At 33.6% G+C, this 15,151-nt stretch overlaps 1 protein-coding gene across 3 annotated transcripts; it reads right to left on the reverse strand.

Annotated features, from left to right (window-relative positions):
* LOC140774486 (alpha-humulene synthase-like) lies at window positions 1-3,397 on the reverse strand. 3 transcript variants are annotated; one of them, XM_073117499.1, is made up of 7 exons: window positions 3,208-3,397; window positions 2,732-2,990; window positions 2,125-2,497; window positions 1,716-1,931; window positions 1,199-1,334; window positions 807-1,082; window positions 1-501 (listed from the first exon to the last, which is right to left on the reverse strand). In XM_073117499.1, the coding sequence occupies exons 1-7, from the start codon at window positions 3,325-3,327 to the stop codon at window positions 211-213; spliced, it is 1,671 nt and encodes a 556-aa protein (XP_072973600.1). In that variant the 5' UTR covers window positions 3,328-3,397; the 3' UTR covers window positions 1-210. The 3 variants fall into 3 exon arrangements, with proteins under 3 accessions (XP_072973600.1, XP_072973601.1, XP_072973599.1); XM_073117500.1 differs by having other exon boundaries at window positions 807-1,055; window positions 3,196-3,397; XM_073117498.1 differs by having other exon boundaries at window positions 3,196-3,397.
* Window positions 3,398-15,151: the final 11,754 nt, after the last annotated feature.

The following is a 15,151-nucleotide window of genomic DNA, read 5'->3' on the forward strand; positions in this document are numbered from 1 at the left end:
TGACACAGTTGAAATAATATTTATTCATAGACTAGGTATGGACACTTATTCATTAAATGGATCATATGCGACGGTACATAGTACATAACTTTTGCAATTAATATGACTCACTCTCATGTAGCCACAGTGCCACACACCTTGATATATAAATACATTTCTTTAGTTGGAGTAGTAAATATACTCGTGATGGATTCCATTAATTTAAGGAACTCAAGCAAGGATGCGTTGGAGGAACAACAAGGCAATGATGTCTTTGAGCTCATTACAATTCGTGTATGCATCAACGTATTTGTACATGGCTTCCATCATCCGACTAAAATTGACTGGTCGTTCAAGAATTGGCATAGGAACCGCTGTTGGCTTGAGGAATGCTTGATTTGTAGTCTTCCATGCGTCTTCCACCAAAGCTTGGAGTTTCTTCATTGCTGTCTCCACTGTTGAGTTGTATTCCTTCATATAGCTGTCTATTGAGGTCACAAAATGTCCTCTCTTACGTTCAAGCTGCAAAAATTCACAAATTTGTTCGTAGTAGTCTTTAGCAATTAATACTAAGAATCTAAGGATGACATGTATAGGTTATCTAAGAGCTAATATGCATGATTAATTTTGTGTTTACTTATCCTTATGATCTATTTTCTCTATATATATCCGCGCTTTACTTTATTTTCGACTTTGGTTTGCAATATTCAAATTAAAGTATAATGATTGCATGCCTTATTCACATTCCTTTTTAAAATGTTATCGGAGGTCACGCGGATAAGAATTGAGAATTTTAGAGCTAACTCAAAATGCAAAAGAGTAAATACCTCAGCTGAGACGACATCATCCAAGCATCGAGAAATCATAGTCGAAGCTTTCACAATATCAGGAAATGTAGCAACCCACTCGAACACCTCCTTTGTTGCTACATCGCCCATCCCGACAAAAGAAGCACAAGCCATCATTCGATGGCATGTGGTAATCAGTGAAACGTTTAAATGCTCTTCAAAGGTCGGGACAAAGTCAATGGCATACCATTCAACTTCTTGGAGATAACATTTTGTTACTTTCTTTAACTGCAAAGAAGCAAAATATATGTAGTACTAGTGCATTAATTCTTTCGGATGTACAAGGTAATTAAGAACCATAAGTGTACGTATTAAGATGATTTACGATCCCAAAATTTTAAGGTAAGGTAAGAAGGATAGCTATAGTATACTTCTTCTATCAGGTAAGAAACACGATATTTCTCCTCGGGTGCTAGTTCATCCTCAAATTCTTTGTAGGTGTTGACAAGTTTGAGAAAGTAATGCTTCAAATACTCAGGTAGCTGCTCAGCTGCCTCTGTATCCCACCTATACACAGTTACCATTTTTTAGCGGAATCATGTACTATAAATATATTAATCATTCATTTTCAGATGAGGAAAAGAAAGAATATTTGTACGTAATTGTGAAGCATATATAGCTTGAGAAGTTCTTGGAGTCATTCACATAATTGACTTGGAAAATTATTAGACTTTAGCTTATAAATAGAACATAATTTTTCTCCAGATAATAGCTCCTGAAGGTGGAATTGATAAAGACATCAGTAAGTACTTCTATATGATGAATGCATATGTATTTTATACATGTTCATATATTGTCTCAACTAACTAATTAGTAGGTAAATATAACAATAGCATCAATTGAATGATGAGGAGTCGCATGCAGTCAATTAAGATAATTAATATAGACCTCTGTATGGCATCAGTAAGCTGTCGACACTCCTCCAAAGTTGCATAGACGTCGTAAGTATCATCCATGATAGATAGGAGGCCAATCACTTTCGTAGTCATCAAACGAGAGCGAGAATAGTGGGGCTCAAAAAGTACTCCTACGATCCAAAAATAACACTCCACTATGCGATCCCGAGCGTATCCTAACTTTAGAAGATCTGATTCCTTCCACCATCTGCAATTTGAATTACAATATTAGATGAAACTTATACCAATTTCATAGAGAGGAATAGGATGCAATATATAGCATTCAGATAGTATTCAAGTTGGCATTACGCAGTCCTACTGCGACAAAATATCAGGAACACAGCCGTACTGCTTTAGTGTAATTTATTGGACATACTACTGAGAGAAGTTGAGCGACTTACAGAGTTATAATCTTCAACTCCTCACAATGAATAGATTGTACCAGATTGAAATCCAGCTTTGCAAGCTCTAGGACTGAGTTGTTACATGCATCCTCCGCTTCGTATTCGGAAATGTAACGTCTTGCCTCTAGCCTCTTCATCGTCCTATACAACGGCGTTTCAAGAAAGCGTGACACTTGCGGCGCTAGAGGATGCTCCAAACTTTTCTGCATAGATTTCAGATGGTTCTTAGTGAACAAAATGGCCTCCTCGAGTATGTCCTCTCCATGAATGCCAAGGTAAGCTGCGTTATATAAGCTCAATAAGCCCCTCGGATCATCAGCTAAGGTAGCTTTGAAACTGCCGTTGCCGTCTTTGAACTTGCTAAATTCATCTGCAAAATCACTTATGTTTCTCCATAACTTGCTTTATATTAACAAGAAGTCTGACTAATTAAACTAATTCAAAAGGAAATGCGAATTTGTTGCTGCTCGTCATAATTCAAGGCTAAAGTAAAATGTAAAGTTAATGTACATATATATAATAAAGTAAACTGTAAATTTAAGGTATATATATATATAGAGAGAGAGAGAGAGAGAGAGAGAGAGAGAGATAGAGAGAGAGTTACCAGCAGGGACACGATAGCCTTGTTGTCTAAGCAACCTAAACCGAAGAGAAACAGCATCGAGCTCGGAGCTTTCGAATTTGGCATCATAGGCATGGCTTAATGCCTCGTCAATCTCCTTTTCAAAGTGATAAGCTATGCCGAGATGTTGGATCGCATCAATCAAACGAAACTTTTCAACCAAATCAGTAGCAGATACTAGTTTTCCCCTTACTTCTTCCTTCAGTTCTTCAATCCTTTGCCTTATCCATGAATCCGACTTCTGTAACATGAAAGCAATTTATTTCAAATTAAGGCGATCAGGCAATCTTCGGCCTTTTAATTAGCAGTTGAGTTACAAAGAGACGTCAGAAAGAAAGTTTAATTTAATTTATGCATGCGTGCGTGCCTGTGGAGCAATCTCCTGCCTTTTGATTAGCAGTTGGTTTACAAAGAGATGCAGAAAGGAAGTTTAATTTAATTTATACATGCGTGCATGCCTGTTGAGAAAGAGAGGTTGGCTTGTAAGTTGCAAAAAAGTCACCCCAAATCGTGGGATGATAGCCTGCAGACTTGCGACCAACTTTTGCAGGATAAATGGCCAGAGGAGTACTCTCCATCTTTCAAAATGATCTTCAGATGTTGCTCTCTATTAACAAATGAAACAACTTCTTGGAGAAATGCTCTGGAGAGCCTTGTGCCCTCCTGCACATATTTATAAGGTTGATAAATAACTAGTGATCAGATTTTCTCTGATGAGACTACAGTGAAATGGTTCAAAGTTTAAATTTTAGCGGCCCTGATCAAATTAGAACATTATTAAATTTTCATGATTAGATTTTTGCCGGTAAGATTATACTCACATGATTAAAAGAGCTTACGTGTAAATACTTTTGAGTTTGAATTTCAGCAACACTGCCCGATTTAATTAGGAAATTATGAAATTTTAACTTCTGTAAATATTCCATTAATCAGTTTTCAATTATTTCGGTCCCACGATAGCGCAGTTTTGTCATAAAACTTAATGTCAGTTTGAAATATGGAAAAGATGCACGAAATGACCCAGATGATGTCGAAATTGTCGATAAACTTAATGTCAGTTTGAAATATGGAAAAGATGCACGAAATGACCCAGATGATGTCGAAATTGTCGATAAACTTAATGTCAGTTTGAAATATGGAAAAGATGCACGAAATGACCCAGATGATGTCGAAATTGTCGATAAACTTAATGTCAGTTTGAAATATGGAAAAGATGCACGAAATGACCCAGATGATGTCGAAATTGTCGATTCATTAGCTACTTGACGGTCTTGTCCATTTGTGGTTCGTGATAAGTCTTAACTCGAGATAAAGTTGTTGTGTTCTCGCGCACGAGTAAAATGAACCTAATGAAGTCGTGAGCAACTAACTAACTTTGAAAAAGACGTGCTCGCCCAATTGCATGTATAATTTTAATCTCAAATAATTATTGTGAAAAAAAAATTGCTAGTTTGGTGGCTTGGCTCAGTTGATTAATGACTCAACGATGCAGTAACTTGAAAAATAACTCGACAGCGCGACAGTTTGGAACAATATCTCAGCAATATTTAATTCAGAGTAATAATTCAGCGACGTACATGATTTAAATTCTAGACTGTACAATTTAGTAAATTGGCTAAAATTTGGTGAAATCTAAGATTGTGTTTACTTGTAAAATAAGAATAGAGTAGGCATAATTATTTTAATTTTTAATACTTGGAGAAGAGAGCTAATACTAGTTTAAGTTATTGTAATATTTAATTCAATACTAGTATAATGAGTAATAATTACATTTAATAAGACATAAAATTAATATTAAAGTGTTGAAAGATAATATAATTTTATTGAGAATTGGTGATGTTCTGAACTAAATGGCGAAAATACCTTTAGATTTATGTCAAACTAGTAGTAGTAAATAGTATTTTATTCTACTGTGGACTTAATAAATTTCATAAAATCGTATTATATTGTATTTAACGTATACTTCTCGCATTTCCTTTTTTCCTCACATTGTTAGTAGGAAACAATATTTTTAAATTTCCTTGCATTTATTGTGACAAACTTTCCCACACTAACACTAATTCCCTACATGATATGTATTTATGTACATATTATACTTTACCTCACCCCTCTCGATAAAAAAGAAATTACAATTACGTATTGAACAACCCTACTTCTCCGCACTCATAATTTCTCAGCATCACCCCTAACACCACACGACGAGTTCTAGACATCAGCTGCGTTAACGATAGATAAAATAATCATAGTCAAGAATCTTAAATATATGCAAATCACAAAGAAAACAAACCACTCGATAAGATTTACGTAGTTCGACAATATACCTATATCTACGAGCAATGCAAATCTTTAATCCCCTTAATATAATAAATATTTTTCTTTAAAAAGTTTTTTAATTAGATTGCCCTAAACCCATCTAAATGTTATTTATAAGACTGACTTAATTTTAGAGTGTGTTCGAATGCACTTTTGCAAGTTCCCATGGATGTAAAAGTTTCTTAGACACCATTGGAATGCATTTCAAATTGCTCGTAGAATTGAGAAAAAAAATAATTACACCATGGAAAACACTAATTGAAATGCCGGGCGATGTCGGCAGGAGTAAAGTAATAGGTTACTTTGTATATTATTCTGTGTCACTCTTGACTGTTGCTCTAGTCTTTTATCTCTTTAGAAGAATCTAATCGATGTCAATTACACAGATGAAATTATGTCACCACCAACCACTTAATCATAAGGGCTTCGTACGTAGAGCTTACTCAGCATGACATAACGCTCCGGTCCATTTTTTTGGGCCGGAGTAAGCTCCAGTACGGGACTCTGTAGTCTATTGGTAGGTGATTAAGTGTTAATAAGAAATAGATTCTAGGTGCTGTGGTGCACAAGTAATAAAGTTGATGGAATATCTCTCCAGTAATTAATCAGGACGTACGCAGAATGAACTCTAAACTCAAAAATTGGGATGGGTGTTAATCAAAAATAGGTAAGATGCTGTGGTGCACAGTGCACGACTAAAATGCTGACGTTTTACTATGTTAGCTATAGTAGAGCAGGTCGGGCCTGAGCCTAACTCTGCTCTCATTAATTGTTGATTTCTTGTGTCGGTGAGTTGAGCCAGCTAACTTAACTTACTACACAGGGTGGACTATTTTATAGTTGAATGCTTAAATTTTTATTTTTGTGTTGAATAAGATTTGAGTTAAAAATAGACTATTTTATTTGTCTAATGGGTCATCTATATAGTGTAAATTAAAAATAGATTATTTTATTTGTGTTGTGCTAAATATGTTATTATGTTTTATTATTGGTGTCATTTTATCGTATCGTAATTTATGTCATATTAATGAGTTGTTTTAACACGGCACGGCATTTAAACAAGTTACACGAATTGTATCGTGTCATCTGTTGTCTGTGTTTATTAAATGTAACTCATTTAATAATCGGATCGTACTCGTGTCAGGATGAATATGATACTTAACACGATTCGTTACGTTTCGTCCTCTAGAAGTTTCGGCATTAAAAAGTTTTGTTGAAAATATAATCTATTATAGACAGATTGCCTAACCGCTTGGACTTTTACATCACATAGTTATCTACCAAATGGTTTCTTAGATCAGAGCTAAACCAAAATTAGTGCTCAACTTATGTCTAAATGAGGTCTCATTAGCTTAGCTTGCAATCCTGATTGAGGTCTTAGCACAACCTAGATCCCAAAATCCCACTATTTTCCACCAAGTTTTCACTTAGCATTTTTCCCAATCTATACCTTTTTTAAATATCTTATTTACTTATATATCTCTCTATTATCGCTATCTGTCTTATATGTATCTCTCAAAATACTTATATAACTTTTGCCCATATGCCTTTTCAAACTCTTATATATATATTTTATTTATCTATTTCGAATAACCTTCAAAGTTAATCTACAATTGAAAGTCAATATATTTAACAATAAAAATACAGATGTATCTTGATGAAAAGGTAAAAGTATCTATTCAAAGGTTCATATTTTGATTTGTAACCGAAAGAGTATTAATACAAGAATCATGAATTTTGAATGATATACATGTAAATACTTGGTATAGACAACTAAGGGAATCTCGAAGGAAATAGAGGCGCAAGAAATCCCAAAAATAAAATGTTATTTTGACGTCACCATTGTAAATTTTAAAATATTGTAATTGCTTCTAAATTCATTAGAATATTAGAATCACGGTTAAAAATATTTTGACTTTCAAAATACCATCAGAGTAATATTCCTAAAAACTATGGCTATTAAAATTAATGAACATACATATATAAGTAGTGACTAAAATAGTTTCTAGAAATTTAGAGTGTAAACTAATTATTAATAATTATTTCTTATAAATTTTTTTTTATCTCATAATATCATATAATATTAGATAGTTTTGAATGATTTTAAATAATTTATATAAGGATAATGCTATCATTTTAAGAATAATCCAAAAATTTTACAAAGATTTATTCGTTGACAATTATGATATATTGAAAAATGTAGCAGCAATTATCATATTATTAGAATTTTCAGTGGCAATTACGTGAAAACCTCAAAAATAAATAGTGATGTTAATCAATTCTTTTTTATGTGGTAAAAATTCCAAATTATTCCACTTGTCTTGCCCACTATGATAATCAATTCTTTTTTATGTGTGATGTTAGAAAGGGTGGGTAGCACAGTTTCCAGGTGCAATATAAGTACTAAGTATCCATTAAGGTAGTGCTTAGTGGAATTAGGAAGCAACTATAGAAGTTTATGTAGTATTTAAAAGGACCATAAACAGATAACTTTAGCCATGGTGTTTAGCGAAACTCATTTTCTACTTATCAATCTCAACCTAGATAGTAGAAAACCTGGACAGTATCTCAATTTGTTTTCATGATTAATTTGAAGTTATCTGCTTTTAGTTGGATTTTGTTGCTATTCTATTAAGGATACTGCATTTTGTGCTATATATGATCGTTTCTCTTTGTCGTTACTTGTTACTTAAATTTTACAAGTTAGTTGTTTTATACAATGTTTATAATGAAAAATCTAGAACAAATCTTAATATAAACTATATGATCTCTTACGTGAAGACTTAATAGTAAATAATGAATGATAAACATAAGCGATACAAATATACGATATTTATGTAGAAAAAGTCTAAACTATAGTAAAAATCACATACCATTTTCACTAGGATCAAATCAACTACTAATAAGAAATAAGTACAAGAACTGATTACAAATTACCTGTTGAATCCCGCAGGTATATCTGAAGATTTTTTGTTTGCTAGATCTTACGATGAATTGCTTCGCATGGTTGATTGTACTAATCACTTTGACTCTTGAGATCTTTTTGTTGGTTATCATGGTTGACAGAAGTAAAGTATGAAATTATGTAGTTTCTAATCTATAAATTATATCTCATCTTATGCCATGTATCTTTTGTCGATCATTTCCATGGGAGAACTTTTCCTTAATATTGGTTATGGCATCACTTAAAAACTTTGATAAAATGATCCAATCAGAACAGGTTTTGATCTTCTTCCATCAAAAGAGTAAAAGAGCTTTTCACCACAAAGTTACCTCGACATCTAAGTGAAAGCTTCAAATAAATTGAAATATTTTGAGGTAACGCCAATCCTCTAGAAGATGGTAGCAAAGTTTAGAACAAAGCTAAATCAGATAACAGAGGGACTTGCTACATAAAATTAATAAGGCCAGAGGAAGTCCTCTTGATGTGGAAGTTGCAGTTAAGGGTGACAAACTAATTTTTATATTTTGATTGTTGTGGGCTTCAATAATTAGAAATCTAGAAAGCCTAAGCTTTATGCTTCTATTAGTCTCCCTATTTGCTATTTACGGATGCCAGTTGGGACATCATTGACTCGGTATAATCTCTACTGGCTTCATTGATGAACACAACAAGTGTTTATATCATAAATTTGTTCAGATATTATTATTTGTTGCTTTTGTAGTTAGTATCTTCCCTAGATTCTTTATGTTTATCTTTGCTGTTAAACGTTTTATAAAGTTGTTGATCTTTCTTCCATCAGCTTGGGGTGTTTGAAATGTCAGAGTCTGGCCTACAAGCTGTTTCAAATCTTAGTGACATATTCTTGAGTGAAAATAACAGTGATTCTGAGATATTAGCTGGACTTGCAGTTGCTGTGGTTGTGGATGGGTCTCGGACTTTTCTTATTGAAGTTCATGTAATTGTTGCTTGGATTTTTGGAAAATGTAATCTAGTGCACTTAGTTTTCATTTTGAATTATTTTCTTGTCAAATTGCTCTGGATACAACAATTCATAAATGATTAGCATTATGTGTTAGAAGCCACATTATAAAATTTCTAGGTGAAGTTCAGTACTTATTACCTTTTAGTTGCCGTGAGTAATCTATATTGTAAATTTAGACTTATTATAAAATTTAGTAGTATTGGAGAAGCTAATAAAATATATTATACATTTGGACTTAATTACTAATGCAAGTGAAGTTGTAAAATCCAGTGAATGCTCAAATACATAAATCTAAATCTGGTGAATACTTAACGATTAACGCATGTGAAGTTTTTCTCTCTATCTTATATTTTAGTTATTTACATTTGTTTTTGTTCTTTTTGACAGGGTCATGATTTTTGGATAATAAAATAGAGGGCTTAATAATACTGTTTACTTATTTCAAACTATTTATAATTTATAATGGACTTTAAATTTTAAATTTTAAATTTTGTTCTAATTGTCATGAGATTGTTACATTTGAGAGTTAGGAACTAAAACTTGTTGTATAGATTTGTTCTAAATTTTATTCCATACGATTTATTATATAGATTTGGGCTTAAGAGTTAGAGTTTTGTTCTGAACTCTAAACTTTGTTGTATGGACTTTTGTTACGATAAATTATTAGAATTGTAATTTTGATGTTATATGAGTTGAGTTGAAACTTTGTTATAAACTTTAAACTTTGGACTTTTGTTATGATAAATTATTAGAACTATAATTTTGATGTTGTATGAGTTAAGGTGGAACTTGTTCTAATAATCTAAACTCTAAACTTTGTTAGTTTGTTGTATGAAATTTTGCTAGGATGAATTATTAAAATTATAATTTTGATGTTAGTATGAATTGAGTCAAAAATATGCTATTTTATTTTTATGATAAATTAATAAATATTAAATTTATATAGGATTTATTAAATGGGTTGGACGTGTCGCGTTAACCCGACCCGTTTATTAAATCGATTAGGCGTGTCTAGGGGGAGCAATCGGGTCGTGTTAAGTGGATTCGGGTCGTGTCAGATTCGAATCAGGTTAGATTCACCTTAATACAAACATGACCCGATTATTAAACGAGTTATGTTTCATAGACACGAACACGACCCATCTATTAACCAAGTAACACAACATGACCCGCATAACCTGTTTATTAAACGAGTTGTGTTAACACGACCTGTTAACACAACAAGATAACTCGTTTATTAAATGGGTCATGTTAACACAACCATTTAATATAACAAGATAACCCATTTGTTAAACATGTCATGTTAACACTACCAGTTATCATGATACGATAACTCGTTTAATACTACACATTAACCAGTTTAACACAACACTAATAAATTTTACTGTATATAAAAATTAATATTTATAAATTTACCAAATATAGATAGTCTATTATATAAACAAAATAATCACTTTTTAACTCAAAACTTATACTAACACAAAAATAGCAATTCTAAGCATTCAACCATAAATTCAATTCAAACTAAATTCATACACCAATTCAACCACCATCAACCAACATTAAGTAAATAAGTCTAAATATTAATTTTAGTTTTAAGTTTCAACTTTCAAATCTAATAATCCTGTGGCAATCACAATAAATCTAACATAATTTTAAATTCACAATTCAATCACCAACATCTAACATCCGATATTAAGTTGATAATATATTACAAATTGTAAATAATTTGAAATAAATAATAACATTGAGCCCTCTGTTTTATTATCCAAGATCATGGCCCTGCCAAAAAAAATAAAATAAAAGAGAGTATAAATAACTAAGAAGATTAAATTATAATGGTACTAGCAAATTGAGATAATTAAGGTATTTCCTGTTAATGCTCCCATCGAAGTGCAGAGCCTTCAAATGTCTTCTAAGACCTGAAATAGAAGAGGCCAAACTAAAAATTCAATAATCCATAAATCTGACAAATAACTTATCAAATTAATTCACCAAAAACAAGTCAGTGGAAGCCTTTTCCCTTTCCCAGGACACAAAGTTGAGGAAGACAAGTGGCGAAGCTAAGAAATACAGAGACCTAAAGAAATCCAACAATTAAACTCCAATATAGGCAATAATAGGATCGACGAGTTCACATATAGCCCTCATAATTATCCTCTGAACTTCTCAATATGAAAATTCTACTTAGATCACTTGTACTTTTAAGTTCTAACATGCCATGTATATGTATGAAAGATGTTACTGGCTTATATAGTTATATCTGAAACTTCTATGGGTAAGAAGCATATATTTAATGGTAGTTTTATACCTTCATCCTTGTTTGCCTTTCTCCTCATTTGAGTCTTACGGGGTTCTACTCATTTTATACTATCCATTCTATGGCATACTAAGGCTCATGTTTCTATTGCAATAGGCCATAATCATGTAATTTTATTGTCTTTCATTGGGACCATGTACTGAAATTGTATATTCCAGCTTGTACAGTACAGAACTTGAGGGAAGAATTAATGTAATGCCATCTTCAGTACTCCTTTTATTCCTGTAGTAGCTTCTTAAATTTTAGACTCAAGGATAAACAACCAACTAACTCCATAATAAGGAAATTCTAATGCCAATTAAAATCTATGACAAGTATTCAGTTTGATGAGTCTATTTTCATAGGACAGCTGATTATTTGGAGAAAAACATGACCAACAAACAAGAAACATATCCCACCTTCCATATATCTAGAAGACCATCAAAGCAAAATAAACAAAGGCAAACCATGAAGAGCAAGGGGCATAAGTGCATTAGAGGGTGAGACTAACCATAGAGGTGGTTGAAGAAGAGATTGGATGCACCGGTAGAGTGGACAACTTCAAGAAGAGTGGAGATAGTGCTGCTATTGCTACTGCTTCCACCACCACCACCACCACCAGGAGGAGGAGGAGGAGGAGGCATATCTTTAATTCTCTCACTTTAACTTCTTTTTTCCAATCAGATGGGGAAAGGTTAAAGATCAGGTCATGGAATTTTGCATAAAGTTAAAGAGGAAGGGGGCGAGATGTAGCAACTAGCGATTGGGTGACTTATTTCTTGGAGTTTCTTCCCCTTTGCCTTTTCTTGGTGGGGGACAGACAGTAGGACTCTACATTGCAGTAGCTGCGGGAACGGACGACGATGTCGAAGACGTCGCCGAGGAGCGGGGGAGGGAGAGGTTGATGTCGTCGTCGCTCTAGGCGCGGTTGAAGTGGTACCCCAAAGATGAGGACGGAGGCATCGCACCAATCAGAGAGCAGTCGTGGAAGAAGAGGTGGAGGGCGCCGGCGCCGGTGGTGGGGCTGGGGATCTTCTTCGTAGTGACTGCGTCGGACACGATTTGCTCGGTGGAGGCGATTGTGGGAGAAGGAGTTGGCTTTCTAAGAAAGGCGGGCTGGCGGGTTGACTTGACCCGATCTGATCCGTATAGTCAAGCGATTATTACTCGGGTTAGACGAGTTGACCCGTTTACTATCCGAACCTAATTATATCAAACCCAAACCCGATTAAGAGCCGGGTAATCGAGTCGGGTCAAGTTTTGCCACTCCTAGGCGCATCGTGTTAACGTGTCATGTTAATCCGACCTGTTCATTAAATCGTATTACCCGTTTAATAATCGGGTCGTGTTAATGTTTACCAAATTCAACCTGTTTATTAATCAGGTCGTGTTTGGGTCAGGATGAAGTTGACCCAAATCCGACCAGACTCGCTTAACCCGACCCAAACCAGCCCAACCGGACCCTCTTTCCCTATGAAGTATACTTAAATAAAGAAAGACATAAAAAGAACACCCGTCACTATCGCATTATTGTAGGACCCCACATATGTCTCCCTTTTATTGTTATATGTAGGGGTGAAAACGGATCGGATACGGAATGGATAGTGCTCAACCTATATCCGGATCCATATTTTTAGTCGGATACGGATTCGGATACGGATATTGGACGGATAGTAAAATTTAAAACCATATCCTAACTAAACGGATACCGATAATTTTCGGATAAAGAATCGGATCTTAAATGGATATTAATTGAATTTAAAATAATTATAATATTTTATTTAGATATAATTAACACAAAATTATTTAGAGTTTTACAACAAATAATTTTTTTGTATGTCAAATATATAAAATTAGAGAAATTAATCTCTATAAATAATATATAAAGTATTATTAGTAACAATATTAATATTTACTATTTAAATAAGCAAACTAAAAACTGTAAATCATTTAAAAAAATATACGGGTAAACGGATATCTGATATCCGTATCCGAATCGGAAAAATATATCCGACCCGTATCCGAAGTTTTTTCAAAAATTCTATCCGTATCCGAATCGGATAGAAATTTTTTATCTGAATCCGATCCAAGTCGGGTCGGGTCGGAGTTAATCCGACCCGTTTTCAGCCCTAGTTATATGACATGCCGATTAATATTTTCGCAATCTTGATAAATTAAGAGCTAAAATTTTTAGAAATAATTTAAACAAAAATAAGAAATCTAAAACACCATCGACCTCAATGAACCTCAAAATGTCCATACAATCAACTAATAATAAAACCCATAAATGGGGCTATAGCTCATATAATTCAATTTACATAAAGAAAAAGAAAATTAAATTTGTTAGGCTTTTAGGTATGACAATTGTGTACAAAATATTCTAAGTGTTTTTATACATGTACATGAGCATTTATACGAATTTTAAACGTATTTGAATTAAAGAATTTCAAGATTAAAAGAGAAAAATTTCTGCATTCGCATTACGTTCGAACGTGGCGTTTGAACGCTCTCAGGAGTTCGCATATATAGATAACGCGTTCAGGCTGTTCGAACGCGTGCACAGGCGTTCCCATATACAGAGAACGTATTCAGACCATTCGAATGCGTGCACAGGCGTTCGCATATACAGAAAATGCGTTCAAGCCATTCGAACGCGTGTACATGCATTCGCAAATACATAGAACATTTTTTTGTCATTCGAATGCAGTCAAGGGCCGTTTGAATGCACCCTACATACGTTCACAACACGTTCACACATATAGAGGAGTGTATTTACACGTTAGAACTCAACTAGTGAAAATCAAGTCATCGCGTTCAAATGCACTTGGGCCCGTTCAAATGCACCTGAGAACAAGTCAACCTGTTCAGATGCACTTGGACCGTATTCAAACGCATCTGCATAATATGCAAATTCTGGACTTATTGATATGACCTGGATTTGGCTCTATCTTGGTTCAATATATAAGCATTGTGGTGCCCTAACTCTAAGTGGGTTGGTGAATGCAATTGAAAGAGAGTTCTTGAGGCTATATCGTTTCTTCTATCAATAAGGTCTATCATTTTTATATTGCATCAAACTTTCGTCTGAAGAGTCATCTAGACGAACGATCAATTTTGAGGGCTACTGAGATTGGAGATCAATTGGGAAGCGGTGAATCGTGGGTTCTAGCGAGAGAGACTGAGAGAAACAAAGTCGTGGGAATCGACGGGTTGTTTGGTGAGTTAGTCTTGTAACTGCTACAATCTTAGTGATTGATTTTGATCCGAGTTTGAATCTATGGTTTTTTTCCTATTTAGATTTTTCCACGTAAAAGTTTTGGTTTTTTCCTATTTAGGGTTTAGATTCCTACGTGTATCTAAGTTTTTTCAGAATTAAATTTAAAAAAACTAAAATTTATATGAATACTTAGGTATACTCTTATACCAATTGAAAAACATAAGAAATGTCGTAGAAGATGAAATCTATCATACTCCATCAATAATAATAATATGAGTAAAATGACGTATGAAAAATATGATTGAAAACACAAAATTTTTACGTAGAAAAACTCTAAACCGAATAAAAAACAACGGATCCATATTCGGATCAAAATTAATCACTAAACTTATAGCAGTTAACAAGAAGCTTACATATCACCTCGAAGTTGATCATTCTGTCTCAGTAACCTCAAAACGTAGTGTTTCTAGATCAAATATAGATGTGTTAAGATGGAAATGATTTAGCATGTTTCGTCTAAGGCAAAAAAGTGTTCTCCAATCTAATACTTGACGGCCATCCTCTTAGGGTTATATTAAAATCATTTATATACTTCTTAAGGATAAGATAAATATCTCATAAATAAAATAAATATCATCATAGATAAG

Source organism: Typha angustifolia, chromosome 13 (assembly GCF_048772165.1).
Source record: "Typha angustifolia cultivar Huaian chromosome 13, ASM4877216v1, whole genome shotgun sequence".
NCBI lineage: Eukaryota > Viridiplantae > Streptophyta > Magnoliopsida > Poales > Typhaceae > Typha > Typha angustifolia.